We start from the raw sequence: 14,988 nt of genomic DNA on the forward strand, positions 1-14,988 counted from the left end.
TGAAAAACAAAAACTTTTTACCAGGTGAGGAAAAGCTGCCCGACCTTCTCAGAGTGCTGGAACTGCCTCCAAAAGCTCTCGTACATTCGCTTGGTGGTCTTCTCGGGGCTGCACACCATAGTCTTGATGTAGATCTTGAAGCTGCGGTCCAACAGCTGGTTGATCTCGCCATAATCGTAGTCGTCATACCTGAAAATCGGAGAAAAAAAAAACTAAATGATAACACGCTCCACAGCCTACGATTAAAGGCCTGACTTTCGGATGTGGCTAATCTAGTGTCAGGAGTGATTTATTCCACCGAGGCGTTCGCCGCTCTCGCCTACCTGATGCCGAACATGCAGTGTATGTAGTTCCAGATGGCCCTGCGCAGCATGCTGGTGTCCACGTCTTTGTGCGTGGCCATAGTGTTGTACGTCAGGTTGTACGCCATCTGGAACTTCTCGTCCAGCATCTGACCCACGTCGGGATAGAGACGGTTCACCAGGGAGTAGCCGTGGTCCTCCCAACTGTAGTCCTGCAGAACAAATAATGAGACGTTATTATCATGAGTTGGGCCCGGGTCACCGCTTCACGTGTGGCGAAGTGTACCTGCACTCTGAAAGTGGGCACGTGCTCGCCCCTCCTGGAGAAGTCCTTGTAGCCGTAGCTGGGGTCCTCGAAGTGTCGCGAGATGTCGCGGGAGGGCACCCACTCCTCGTCCTCGGCCGTCACCACCAGCATGCTCTCCGTCTTCTCCCGCTCGAAGCGCGTGGCCATCTCCTCCTGGCTGGCCTCTTCGTCGTCGCGGCACTCTTGCAGCTGCTTCATGCGCTCCATCAGCACCTCCACCTCGCCGCCGCACACGTCCTGGATAGCGGGGGAGAGTTTTCATTTGTGGACACGTGGCAACAGGGTCACAGGAGGTCACAGGCTGTAAGGTGCGCGGAGCAGCAACAGGTGGCACTACAACACCTGGATATAAGGCCTGATCAGAAAGTCAATTTTGAACTCATAGTGAAATTGAGGTCAAATTCATTTTGTGCTTATTTCTTAGCAACAAGGTAATAGTATGACCCACTGGTGGCTTCATCAGCCAAAAATACCCCCAGAAAAGTTAGGTAAATGACAATCTATTGAACACTTTTTTTTTAAATGTTACGATTTTCCACCATTACAAAAAAGTCTATTTGAATGTAGTATGCAATAAAAAAGTATGACAGTAGTCCAAAACAAGCCTTTTTTTTTTTTTTTTTTTTTAATCGTAACGATGCATAAATGCTATCACGTTTTTTTATTTCGTCATTGTTGCGCTACCAGGGACAAAACACATGATTCGACGGTATGGTGTCTAATTTGAATAAAGTTTACATAATCAAATACGGCTCGTGCCACATAAAGGGAAAACAGATGGCCAAGGAGTTGCGCGCACGACCTCCAATCGCGTTCGTCTCACCTGGCTGCCAAAGGGACTGTCGTGGTGGTTGTTGCCGTTGGCGATGTCGCACACGCAGTAGTGGCCGAGCGAGGGCGGCCGGAAGGTGTGGCCGCCGTCGCAGTGGATCTCGGGCATGATGCCGCAGCCGAAGGTGAAGGAGGCCAGCGAGTGGTAGTGCGTGAGCAGCACCACGGCGTGGATGAGCTCGGCCAGCGACCAGCTGTGCTCCTCGGCCTTGAGCAGACCCTTGAAAAAGACCGCGCGGACTCGGTCAGCTCACTCGGCATGACCTCGGCTGTTGCGCAACACTTTTAACACCCCCACCCCCCACCCTACCCGCCCTAGTTTCTCACCTCGATGTGCTCCTTGGTGAGCAGCCACGGCCGGTGAGCCAAGATTTTGTTGAGCTCGCCCAACTGCTGCAGCTTTCGAGGGGCTCCGTCCAGCCCGTTGAGCCACTTGGGGTCGCCGCCCACCTGGAGGAAGTCGTTGACGTGCAGGTTGACCAGATAGGAGCACTGGTGGCGAGCCGCCGCCTACGCACAAGAGTAGGCAACAACCGTAAGACGCGCGGCGTTTGGAAAGGTGAGGTGAAGTCCAGCTGGGGTCGCACCATGATGCCGATGTAGTGGCGGTAGTGCAGCGACAGCGGCCCGTCCATCTGCAGCAGGTAGTGCTGCGTGCGCAGGAAGCTCTCCAGGTACTGCGGGTGGAAGCCCATCACCAGCGAGATGTTATCCAGGCGACCGAGGGCGGCGAACGCATCCTCAAAGATCGACTGTGTCCTGGTGTCCACTTTACTGACTTGAAGAATCTAGGACGGAAAAATATGACATAATAAACGGGCCCGGGAAAGTTGTTTTTGGGATATTATTGGAAGGATTAAAGGCGTTTCCGCACCTCTTTTTCAGGGATAAATCTGCTCGGCCCGTTCCCCAGGGGTCTTGGGATTCGTATTCCCAGATCCTGCAAAACAAAAAAAAGGGGAAAATGCAGTTGAGACACGTTGCAATGATCTTACGGACTACAAATCATCTTTTAGAGGCACTTTGAGCAAAATTTGGACAATGCGTGATGATGAGGTACGGATTGCACAATATCACCGTCTATACATAGATGTGGGTATGCTTCATGCTCCAGAATACGTATGAAACATTCAACAGTGACAACAGCTTCAATTTCATGGCAAAATCACTTATGACTTTGTCCTGTCAACTTGTTTGACACAATTGTACAACATAGAGGCATTTTTAAGACCTTGTCAACAAGGATGAAGTGTCCTTTTAAGCATGATTGCAGCCTTCATGTTGAGAAATCACTTTTGAGGACAAACTCAGTTACTGTAACACAGTAATGCAACAGTAGTTGTTATAAGTGACATTTTTTTAAGGATAATTATGGGTTTAGTGTCGCTAAACATGATGCGTTTTATTGCAATATAATGAACACGGCAGAGTAGTTTTAAGGGTAATTAAGGCGTTGGTGATGAAATGTCCGCTTTTAAGCACAGCATCTGTAAACATGACTTGTTTACATAGGCATAGTGGATGTTAAAAGTGACAATTTTGAGGGTTTTTTGCCAGGATTAAGTATCTTTTTTTTCAGGATAATGGAGGCATTAGTGATGAAAAATCGTTTTAGGAGGATTTCATGGTAACGTGATGCACAAAGCAACTCAGTAGATGTTAAAAGGTATGTAAATGAAGGTAAAAAGATATGTTTTTTTTCAAGTCTGGACATGTCCACTCAGTAGGCTAAGATGAATGAGATGACCAACAAATGACTTAATTCTGTCGAGACAACGTGGAAAAACTAAATCACTCGAGATAACACTCATAAAAGTCACAATAAAAATGTGAGCTGGGGTCTTTAAAAACATTCGAGGGCCGCCTCCTCCCAAACTTGACAGACAAACAAGTCCGGACAAAAGACTGCACTGCAGCTCATTCAGTCGAAGGGGAAAACAGTCGCCCGAGAGCACCAATCGAATGTCATCGTTGGAAAACACCAACAAACACTTGATTGTGACATTTGATCAACGTTGCACTGATGTAAAAGTGATAGTTTTTTAAATTACCTTTTTTCCGAGCCGATCACAATGGGCACATATCTTAAACAAGTGTGTCACGGCGAACGAACAATTCTCCACGTTCTCCGATGGTGACACCGCGTGCCTCATGTCTCGTCCTCCCCGCACTTGGCTGCCTTTGGACCCGGTTCGAAAGCTCCGCACACCGTCCCCCCGTTCTTTGTTCCTCGGGAGGCTGCTGCGTTCAAGTGCTCCGCTCTCGTCAGCTGTTGCGGGCCCGACAAGCAGCCAAGTCACTCCGGCAGCCCCATTTGGTTCCCCCCCTCGCTCATACATTCGGTAAATAAGTCGAGGCGGATTTGAGCGACGCAGGAGTCGGCCAATGGCGAGGCGATAACAGGCTGCAGCCGGCCAATGGTGACGAGGGACAAGCGGAGGGGGCGGAGCCAAGCGTGAGGAAAGAGGAAGGAGGGGGGCAAAACGTGAGAGGAAAAGACAAGCCCCCTTTGCTTTAAGAAAACATCACCACATCTTTTGTTCGTTCCTGATTGAATTTTCAGCTCTTTCTGTATGCTAGATAACTGTGGCTGCTCATTAAAGATGATGTGATGCACATTGATCAATATACAAGTGAATAATCAAGATAAATCAATAAGTGGAGAATTTGCTCTGTCCATTTTCAAGGGAAATCAAAGGATCGAGCATTCAACAACAAAAGGGTTGAACAATCAAAAAATAACCACATTTTGTGATTTTTTTTTCCAGTGCAGAAGGCTCTTGTGCATAAAAAATACCATGCAAGGCTGGCATAAAACTGCAGAACAGAAAAACAGCATGAAGTACAATTTTGTGCATTTTTTTCAGAAAAGTCAACATATCATAAAAAAAAATTCCATAAAAATATTGGTTCAACTCACAATATAATATAGTCCAGTATAAGACCCAGCGCAAGTGCAATTAAGCCATGTCTGCCATCAAGTGGTGAATGCTGATATTACAACTTAAAACTATACTGTGGGGCTAGGGAGCGGGCCAGCCAGTGAGTACCAAAAATCCGCTTATAATTGACGCCCACTGACATGCATTGATTTTTTTTTCTTTTTTGTTATCCCCCCCAAAAAATCTTAACAAAAAACACTGCTAAAACCTCCATTCCTACATTTATTACAAAATACGGCGTAGGTGGCGTGATGTTTCCCCCACATAAAAAAAAATTGCAAAAAAATATTGAAAAAAACCCACAACAAATCAGCGAAAAAGAAATCTATGGGTGTCGACAAGCAAGTATAAAGTATTCAACACAAAATTGTTTATATATATATATATATATATTTTTCCCCACTCAGAGTGTGATCACGGGTCGCACCGCCAGCTGCCCATTCCTCTCACTAGCAAACAACGTGACTGTTTTCGGCTTCACGCATTATGACTGACAGAATTTATTCAATTTATGCTTTGATCACTGTTTGCCTGTCCGATCGCATTGTTTGTAACTCATTCGAACACCACGTGTCATAGTAGACTTGAAAAATCATTTCAACAACACAGTCATTGTGGCAACTAACAAGCGACCGTATCTTGACTAATGACCATGATCAAACTTCAGGCTCAAATAAACCCGACAAATAAAATCAAGTCTTGTAGCCTGCTTTGAAATTTCATCGTTTTGACCTGAACCTAAAATCATTTGCCGGTTTTCTTTGTTGGATTAAAAAAAAACAATTTTATTTTTGCTGATGCACGTTTTTAAAAGACACTAGTCTGTCTGTAACCCTCTGCATGCATATGCGCTTGCGATGAATTAAGCCCATAATCTCATCTGAAAGGACGACGAGGTCTGCAGGCCCTTGAACGGGGGCTCTCATAGGTGCAGCCTCTCAGACCACAGATAATAATGTCATCCCTTCACTAATCAAGCCGGCTGAAGGACTCCCTTCAGAGCCACAGGACAGCCGAGGAGAGGGGAGGGGAGTGAAGATAAGGAGGACGGCTCTTATGGCTTTGTTTATCCCAGCCTGACAATAACACGTTCACTTGCATGCCACATTACCGCTTTATCGCACCGTCAGGAGGTCAGTTATTGCTCCCGATATGTTAAGCAGTGGCGGGCCGCGCATTTGCTGCCACGACCTTCAGCGCGGACTTACCCGCAGACAACCACTATCGCAGTCGCAGTGATAGAGACCATCTTTCTCTGCTCTTTTTTTGCGAGAAAAAAATGTTAGCAAGCTAAATTTGGTATAATGTGCAGAGCCAAAAAGTCTCCCGCCGCCCGGCCCTGTGGACTTTGATCAAGAGCTTGTCCAGCCAGTTTGGCAGCCGACTGCACGGCTAGCTAGCTACATCGCACAGTATTCAGCAGGTTCATTGTGTGGGTCCGGCCAGCCTCCCTCGCCCGCCCTTCTCCCACCTCGGGACCCCTCCTGTTGGCGCGGGCAGGGTGGGGAGCGGGGCAGAGAGGTAAACATGTTCCCAGGGGCTGGAGTCAGCACTCCCGCAGCTCAGCAAAAGCTGCAGAAGAGAGGCGGGTCAGCGTTACGACACACCGGACCCCCCTTTCACATAAAAGCGCTTATAGGCTCGGTGGGGTCCGGCTTGGCCGGCGCTATTGTCACTATGCACGCACTGATGATTCCGCGGGGTTAGACTGTTGTTTCAGTGATTTTGGGCTCGTATGCTTCTTCCCACTGAGACCGAGATGACACCTCCAGCTCGTCGTGTTGCGGGCTGGTCGCCGGCTCACTCGCCGCGTGCAAAGCAGATGTTGTAAACAGGCCGCACAGAAAGAAGCTTGCACTTTGGATGGATATAACCACACGATGTATGCGTGTAGTGTGTTGTCGGGCCGGCGCGGCCACTTTAGAGCGCCTCGTTGTCTGCCGAAGAGCGCTGGGGGAAAAAAGAAAAAGAAAAAAAAAGCCCGACATAACAGCACTTCGCACAGTGCGGCCGCTTTAGAGCGCCTCGTTGTCACAGATGCCATCAGGGATGGGGCTGGAAACGAATTCCCGCAATGAACAAGAATCACTGTACACAACCAGTGGCCATATCCCGCACACGGCCTGGAACTGAAAGAGGCTATTGTCCATTTGCTGAGGTGAAAGAAAGAAAGGTTTTCCAGTCCGCCATGTCTTGAATGGTGCTCTTCAAACAAGACGATCCGAAGTTCAAACACTGAACCTGCTCAGACACATGATGCTGTTTGACGTGGAAATCTGCAGTGACGCCAGCTCACGGATGTGATGGATGGTCATCGTTAAAAAGGTCAAAAAGGAAAACAAGAAAAATCATGTCTGTCCGTTGTCCCGCTACAGTTGCAAAATGGACTTTCTTTTCTGAACGAATGTGTTCAACACAGCATGTCTTGAAATAAACGTTTCAATAAGCTGCGCGTACAACTCAGAAAAGTAATGCAAGTGCCAACGAGAAGAGGAGGCTCCTGTAATTGTAATGTAATGCAATTGTTACACACTATAGCTTTAGATGTAAATAAAATAAGTCATATGACTTTAAAGCGTCATATTAATCGCTTATGCGCGAGTGGCTATGTAAGGCCGTGATAGTCGAGCCGCTGTCGACAACGCACAATGAAATAGCTAAGTAGCCAATAAAAATGATGTACTAGACACCACACGAGGGACAGCACAAACATACATGCATGCACGCACACACACACACACACACAAACACAAACGCACACACCAATGACAGGATGCAGCTTGTTGTTGTTGCCGAGGACGAACTGTAAAATGTCATTTGTCACGAGCGACGCCGTCCCAGGATTAAAATATAGCGCGCAAAGAGAGTAATGTGTTCCTGTTGGCATGTTTTTAGGATCATGATGCCAAAAAAGAAGTGATTTCCATAAACGTATGAGTATCAAAACTGTATTTAGTTGCAGTAGTGCTGCTACAAAATTTTACTTTCGCATTTTTCTTGCATAGCATCACGCTAACAAGGTGTGAAAAGCTACTTTTTATTGCTGACAGATGTCTTGAGTCGCTGCAAGTGCAACGCGGTGATTAACAACAGCCTTGAACCAACAGGGATGACTCGAGCAATAATGAGAAAAACAAAAGACGACGCAGTGCCAAACTCTAAAACTGCACGTGTCCCGCCTTTTGTTTTCTCCAGCACTGAGAATCATGCTGCATTTTCTTTTCCCTTTTCCTTTCGGGGGGGGATGTTCAACAAGTGGCAGAAGTCCACCAGACCAGTTCAAACCTGACCTATGGGTGCACAGAGAGAGGAGGAAGCAGAAAAACTCTCGAAACCCGACACAAGCCTAGCAACAGGCGCCTACCAATCGCAGGACAGGACAACAGCGAGAGGAGCCAATCTTCTGCTCGCTCTCTCACTCTCTCTCTTTAACTGCGTTGTTTCTCTAAAAGAAAAAAAAAAAAAGGAGGAAAAAAAAAAAGTTCCGCGGAGGTATGAAGTTCACTGCGCAGCCTAATCGGACTTGTGTTTCATAGAAAGTCATACAGTTTAGCGGCGGATTTGTCTAACGGCTACAAAAATGTTCACACGGCCGACCGCCTGGCTCAGTCTGTTCACATTTTGGGGGGGGGATAAAAAAACAACAAGGAGACTTGCTTTTCTAAGTAAACACTTGGACAATTGGCATCTAAACTTTTGACAAAGAGAAAAAAGTGCACAATCATAGTGTTGCCTCCCTGCAACATTAAAACCACTTCTTCAAACCGCAGAAAGGTTTTAACCCTTAAAGCGGAAGTCAACCCAAATATATATTTTTTTCAAGAATATGTTCTATGCAGGCCCACTAGTTGAACCAAAGCAATATGATTAAATATTGCTAAAAATATGAGTTAAGCGGCAAAATCCACCCGTTTTTAGCCATCTGAGGGGGCGGCCATTTTGTCACTTCTGTCAACTGAAAATGACATCACAGACGCTCGCGGTTCAGATAACCACCACCTGCTCACCTGTTTTCTGAATCTGAGTTATGATTGGTCGTAGGGTGGGTGATGTCCTTTTCAGTCCATAGAAGTGACAAAATGGCCGCCCCCAGAGATGGCTAAAAAGGGGTCGATTTTGTTGCTTAACTCATATTCCACAAACACAATATTAATCCTAATGCTGTGTTTCAAATAGTGGGCCTGCATAGAACACATTCTCCCAAAAAAATATGTTTAGGTTGACTTCCGCTTTAAGTATCATCACTAGCATGACTTTTTTCGGACAGGCGTGAACTTGCTTATAGTCAATTTCCTTAATAATCAAAACGTACACAGCGGTACAATCGAGGGTGGAAAAGGCGTCGGCCCGCAAACTTCATGTGCATGTGAGGAAAAGCGAGTTCCCCGGGATGTTATTCTAACAAAGGGAGGGCAGCTGTCACAATACAACAGAGGGGGGAAAAAAATCCTATAGACAAACAGAATAGATCAAACTATCACTTGCTAACTTTAGAAGTGACACAGATTAATGGGAAACAACTCCCCCTTTGCAACGTCGATCGATTTAGACGCTTGCGAGATAGGGCCGAGATTCTTGCAACTCTTGCAGCTACGACAAAAAACGTACGCCGAGCTTATCTTTTACTACGTCCAAAACACGAGACTGACAAAGGTGACCTTATATCAACGAGGGGTCTTGCACCAGCCCAAAGAAAACACTGCGCCAGTTTGACGCTGGTGTGCAACTCCTAGAATGAGCAGCTGTTTTTTTGTTTTTTTTTCGCGTTTCTGCTGACTGGTCAAAAATGACTCATCTCGCTGTTGTTGATCAGCCTGCAGAAGTTGCAAAAGTAATCACACGCAATTAGAAGTTATTGTGTAAAAGAAAGATGCTTGTAAAAGTAACGATTGTGTACCTCAGGTAAGCAAAAAAAAAATGGCTTTACCTCTCTCTATTTGCATCTTTTTTTACGTCGGGTTGTCCTCTGTGGAGGTGGGGAAAAAAAGTAACAAGCCTATTTTGACAAAGTAAGAAGTAGAAAGTAGAGATATCTCTTTTCAAATATATAGCGTTAAAGTACAAAGTTGCAAGAAAATACTGTAAATATTCAAGTACGGAAAGATGAACAAAATCAAGCTAAGTACATTTGTACGCCACTGTAGACCTGTCGTTGTCCATATCACCCCCCCCGCACTTAACTGTTATTCTCTGTCAACAGCATGACTCACGCATCCACCAAACTGGTCAGCAAAATGTGAACGGCCATAAAAAAATACAAAATAAAAATCCCAACAGACTGTGTTTTTATCATATACTGTAAGCAAAGGAGTCAGTCTTTATGTAACAGAAGAGGTGGCATTCCTGCGAGTGCTGATCCAGAATAAAGTGCACCGGCTTAGACGGCAGACCACAACAGACACTAATAAAGTCTGATGTAACACATCAGGAAAGATTAGAAGCCGTCATGTTTACGACTCCCCTATTCTCCTTATATGTGTCACCTTCACCTGGACGACCAGTGATGGGCTACAACGGTAGCAATCGTATAAGTGCCAATATGAGAGCAGCAACAGGTCGGGTACAAGTTCCGTTTCTACGACCGCAACAATAAACATTGTTTAACAACAAGTTACAATTCGCCCGAGAAACAACATGGATGCAAGAAAACGCCAAAAAGCCATAGAAATGAACTACTTAATCTGGTTTGGGCCTTTGGTTTTTCTACTCCCAAAGAGTATCAGTTAGAACAAAACATGACAACAAGCAACACCAACGGGGGAGAACGAGGGTCAAGATCGGCGCAACACATCCTGTCAAAAGTCAGAGCTTCATAATAAAATCTCGGCAGTATAATAACAGTTTCACCACACCTTCTTTGGCCACGTGTGGTTTATTTAGCGCTCAATAAACAAACATACAATAGCTCGAGGGCGACTGCTAAATAAGCCACCGTGGAGCCAACGAAAGAGGGGTGAAACTCTTCTAATACGATCCTTATATTTGATCTACAATCTACATTTATCTCCTATAGGAAATATTGCTTTGGTTTTCATATAACTCGGTTTTTGAGTCTCAGTCCGCGCAGAATGTTTGACAATGCGCTTGGAAAGGATCTCATTACCAAACAAAGTGCTTGATTAAATTTGGAGAGGAGATCCGACCCCTTGTTTTGTTTTGTTTTTTCTTCCTTTTCTTTTGTTTTGTGTGGTGGTTGGAGTGGCAAGCGGAAGTGATATGGCCTAATCGCTGCCCTCAGTGTCTGATTCCTTCATTAAAAGGTAATAAGCTCCAGTGCTGGATGAATAGCAGGACAAATGTTCGGACAGGACCTCAACGGAGAGTGACGTCACGCGGCGGCCGGCCCGTTAATGTTTAATCGTTTATGAAATGCGATTAGGCGGAAACTGGATCACCTCAGCCTCTGTCCTCTTCACCTTGTTATCACCCACTCATCATTTCCACTGATTGCGGAGGAGCTATCGATCACAATTGGAATATTTTCAATACTATATATATCACCGTTTTCCTGAATGAAGCTGCATTTGTTGTCAAAGCCCCGATGTTGCCCTCGCCCACATGCGTACATGTTTGCAGGCAATAGCGGCTCTGCTCAGCATGTTACTGATGACGGTTGCGGGCGATTGGAGAAAATACGGGACGTTGCTCCATACTGGTAGTGTCCGTTTCATTTTTAGCAACGCCCGTGGTCAGTTCTTACTATTCTCGACCAAGCCATATTGTGCTGAGCAGCCAGGACGGAGACGTTCGCAAGTTGGCCGTGAGCACGCACGCTTCGACATTTCACTAGTGAACATATATTCAGGTCCGTAAATATTGAGACACTGACTATATGACTGAGGTGTGACGAGACATTCACTGGCCTCTTTTTCTTCTTCTCTGGTGACACCCTTAGCAGTCGAGACGGCGTCCAAATCGAAAGCCGCGGCGAGGGCACCAGCGGACTGGCGGCGTGCAAACAACGGGGCACGGCAAGAGGAAACGTACACGGGGCGCAGAAACAGTGCCTCTGTCTGGGAGAGAGCGTCCGACGACTTCCTCAAGAACGAAAACACGAGCGCATGACTTGAGATCACATGAGCGTGGACAAATGAAGAAAATGCTGAGACACAACATCCGTGGGGGCGCGAAATATGTGAGTCGCTCACATGCCTCACGTGTAAAATGGACAATTCCTTCTAAACAGAGTGAACCACCGCTATAGCGGGGATGACATCGAGACACTATATCATTTTCTTTTCTTTTATAGTTTTTCTCCTCCCTTACACTTTTAACACATTAAACCTATTTAGACACCCAACGTGTCTTTACGAGAAGGAGCCTGATGGGCTTCTGTATGACGGAGGCAAAACTGCGTGCAAGCGCAAGCTTGAGCTGTGGCCAACAGCAGCTCCTGCGTATGCTGCTGGCATTCAACAAATGGCTGAAAAACGCATGTGTGGCTCTCCTTTCCCACTTGTCAGGGCATTACAGTAAGTGTACTGTGAAAATCCCTTTAAAAAAAAGCAATCACTGAAAAAAAATCCACCATTTAGCGAAGTGTATATTTAGTTACACACAGGGGTCGTATCCTCTTGTTTTTCTTGATCGAAAAACAAGCATTTGAAAAGGGAATCATTTCAGTGAATGTAGTAGAGTTTATTTATAAACTGAGTCTTGACCTTTAAAAACTCCCAGTGGACCTCATAACCCAGGCAGCAGAGTGCGAGTCGTGTGTTATGTGTTGTGTTATGTGTGTGTGTGTGTGTGTGTGTCCTCTGTTAATGCCACAGGTAGTGTCTGACATATTTGCACTGTGGTTAATCTGTTACAAACCAGCGGGACCAAGAAAAGGACAAAGCCACAGCTGAGCATCTGTTTTTTGGGGTTTTTTTTTTTCATCTGACTCCCAGTGGACTACTTTTTTTTTTTTTTTTAAACATTGAGTTGTAAGATACACAAACATACGAGGCGGAGGATGAGAAACTTCGACGTTACGTATGCACAGAACAAACGCAGGCACGGAATGTTCTTCAAGCTGTTAGCGGAGGTAGCACCGACGCTCGATGGACATCTGTCACGCTTGTGTTACAGAACACCCCACACACCAACAAGCAGCGGCGTTACAGCGCCTGATGCAGAGTAAACAAGCAGAGTGATGAGGTCATCCTTTCACCTTTAAACAACTCGCCTTCTTTAGTACAAAAATGTCTTTTGTAGAAACATTGCATAAATTCAGTGGTAAGCGGGCCTAAGAAATGTAGAACTTCAAAATAACAGCTAAGGGAACCATATCTAGTCATTTGAAATTTGCATGTATTACACTATAGACTTATGTGAATATTTTTGTTCTTATGGCGTCAAAGGACACTTTGCAGCCATTGCGTTTCACTTTTTGAAACGACTGGCGTTGGTGACAACCTTGCATGACTCACGTGTATAAACACATTGTATTAACACAATGAGGAAGTCCGCTGGCACTAATGTCATGGCAGGATAAAACGATGATGAGCCGATTTGATACACGATTTGAGCAATCTCAGCTGAATTGTCACTGAGTCAGTATCCTTCGGAAGTAACTGTGCAAATTCATTTTGAAATGAGGAAGATAATACATTGGAACCTGTGAAGTTGAATGCCAGTCAAGTGGCGCAAATCTCGGAAGAAATACGTGTCTCAAAATTGGACTAATGCCTAAAATGAGTACTGTAATATAATTTTTTTGTATTCTTATTATATATACTGTGGTTAACTTTTTTTGGGACATTTGTATGACAGTCAAGAAGGTAAAAAGCATAATGCATAGAGCGAGTAACTTTATTTAGAATTTGTAATAACATTTTTCATTTTGTCTCACCGTATCGCGGTTGACTTATTTTTGACCTTGTATTGAAGTTAAGGAAGTTGAAGAGATTCATTTTCTTTTATTTATTATAGTTAAAAACGTAACTACTCTGCCTATACATCACTAACGCTTTTACAATGTTTACAGTTTGCCACATTTTTGAAGGAATTCGACAATTGGCGGCAAATTTAAAAACGGCATCCCCTTGGCCGGCGATTATGTCACAGCTAACGGGCGCGGGAGGTTAAAGAGTGCACGGGGTGGCGAATGAAAAGACAGCGGGTGGAAAGAGTAATGAGAGAAGAGTGATAAAAGGTGGGAGGACGGCGAGCGAGGATTATTTGAGCAGTGCGCACGGGGGGGGGGGGAGCGCCTGCCGCCTTATCATGGATAAGTAAACAGCCAGCGCCGCCTCGAGTGACATCATTGTCCCACAGAATCAATAACCAGCCACTTCCTGCGCAGCGGGAAAAATCAATGACTCTGTACACTAGATTACCTTTTTGGGCCCACTCACCTGAGAGGATGCATACACACACACGCACGCACACGCACGCGCGCGCGCGCGCACAGTGCACCCAAGTGATACAAAGCACATTGGTGAAGAGAAACAAAGCCATAGTGAAGTATTGGAGCGGTTCCGGTGCAGAGTCAGCTCATTATGGGATTAGTGCTTGGTGGGGCCCCCTCGTTTAAGTGCGAATGGGGATAATGCTGCTTGACTAAATCTGATTCTGATCAGTTTCCAACAAAACTGGTAAACAAAACAGTGCGGCCCTGTACCAACTTGCGCAAATACGTCGTTACTGTACTCAATGGGTTTTTTTTTTTAAGTAACTGTATTTTCCAAACATTGACTTTTCTGATGACTTTTTATTTACCAGGGAATAGCGTAGCAGTCATATATAGAAAAACTAAAAAGGATAGTCGCACATCTACTGTGACTCGGTAAGCTGCTGTAATATTTGTTGCTTTTTAAAGAGGATAACGAATAAAGGCCTGTGGGTATTGCGATGATGTCTGTCTACATGTGTTGTTCCACCGTTTGTGTTCACGTATTGCTTAAAGTCTGACTATCCACGCGAAGTGTTAGGCGTCAATGAACCATCACTGCACATCAATGGTGTTTCCCAATATGCGTTACCATTCCTAAGGAAATGTTGTTTAGTTGTTTTACAAACACAATAATGTCATTCTCTTTGATGTTTAGTTTGATCGTAAACCACAACCAAACAGTTTGAAATGTCCTTGTTAATATTTGCTTAAGTTAATTTCAAAGTCTGAAACGAATTCTTACTTTTACCTAAGAGGTTAAACCAGTATATCTACTTTGACCATTTTTCTATGTATACTTACAACTTAGTGTAAGTACAGAGTTTGTGTACTTTCCCCACCTCAGGTTTTAAGCCTGTTTTTCGCTCAGTTGACAACATCACATTATGCAGTCCAACGCTGATGGGATTTGGCTAAAATAGGCACCGTAAATGAATGTCTTTGTTACACATTAAATGTGAGGGGAAAGAAGCCATTAAAGGGAAGGAGGCGGGGGAGAAGAGTGGATTGTCTCAGTAGGAGCATGTGACTCCTCAAACTACACGCGAGGTAACGTGTCCTGTGCTTGGCAACAACACACAACCAAGTAAGTTCTGGATCTGAGATAGTAAAACATGTGAGAGTTCACCTAGCCAACAATGAAGTCTTTCTCCTTAAGGAAAAAAACAACAACAAATGTGTTTAGGATCCAAGCACTGAATCAGGGCCGCAATGGAATCTCATATGCAT

The 14,988-nt window shown here is 45.1% G+C and overlaps 1 protein-coding gene and 1 long non-coding RNA gene across 4 annotated transcripts in view; one reads left to right on the forward strand and one right to left on the reverse strand.

The window, feature by feature from the left end:
• Positions 1 to 14,988, reverse strand: part of sesn1 (sestrin 1) — a 50,979-nt gene that overhangs the window by 2,337 nt on the left and 33,654 nt on the right. For 2 of the 3 annotated variants that reach the window (XM_086017933.1, XM_086017931.1), the window contains 7 exons: positions 2,315 to 2,380; positions 2,028 to 2,228; positions 1,768 to 1,950; positions 1,433 to 1,660; positions 589 to 846; positions 324 to 514; positions 45 to 189 (listed from right to left, as the gene is read on the reverse strand). In XM_086017933.1, coding sequence (XP_085874059.1) covers positions 45 to 189; positions 324 to 514; positions 589 to 846; positions 1,433 to 1,660; positions 1,768 to 1,950; positions 2,028 to 2,228; positions 2,315 to 2,380 — 1,272 coding nt within the window. Of the gene's footprint in view, positions 1 to 44; positions 190 to 323; positions 515 to 588; positions 847 to 1,432; positions 1,661 to 1,767; positions 1,951 to 2,027; positions 2,229 to 2,314; positions 2,381 to 3,491; positions 3,773 to 14,988 lie in introns of those variants that run through there. The other variant, XM_086017932.1, reaches the window with a different exon arrangement.
• Positions 11,023 to 13,224, forward strand: LOC147128199 (uncharacterized). Its single transcript, XR_015083927.1, has 2 exons — positions 11,023 to 11,187; positions 11,278 to 13,224. It is a non-coding gene; the product is annotated as an uncharacterized LOC147128199 (long non-coding RNA).

This window comes from Filicampus tigris, chromosome 20 (genome assembly GCF_054856515.1).
Source record: "Filicampus tigris isolate MCC_2025a chromosome 20, RoL_Ftig_1.0, whole genome shotgun sequence".
In the NCBI taxonomy this organism is placed as follows: domain Eukaryota; kingdom Metazoa; phylum Chordata; class Actinopteri; order Syngnathiformes; family Syngnathidae; genus Filicampus; species Filicampus tigris.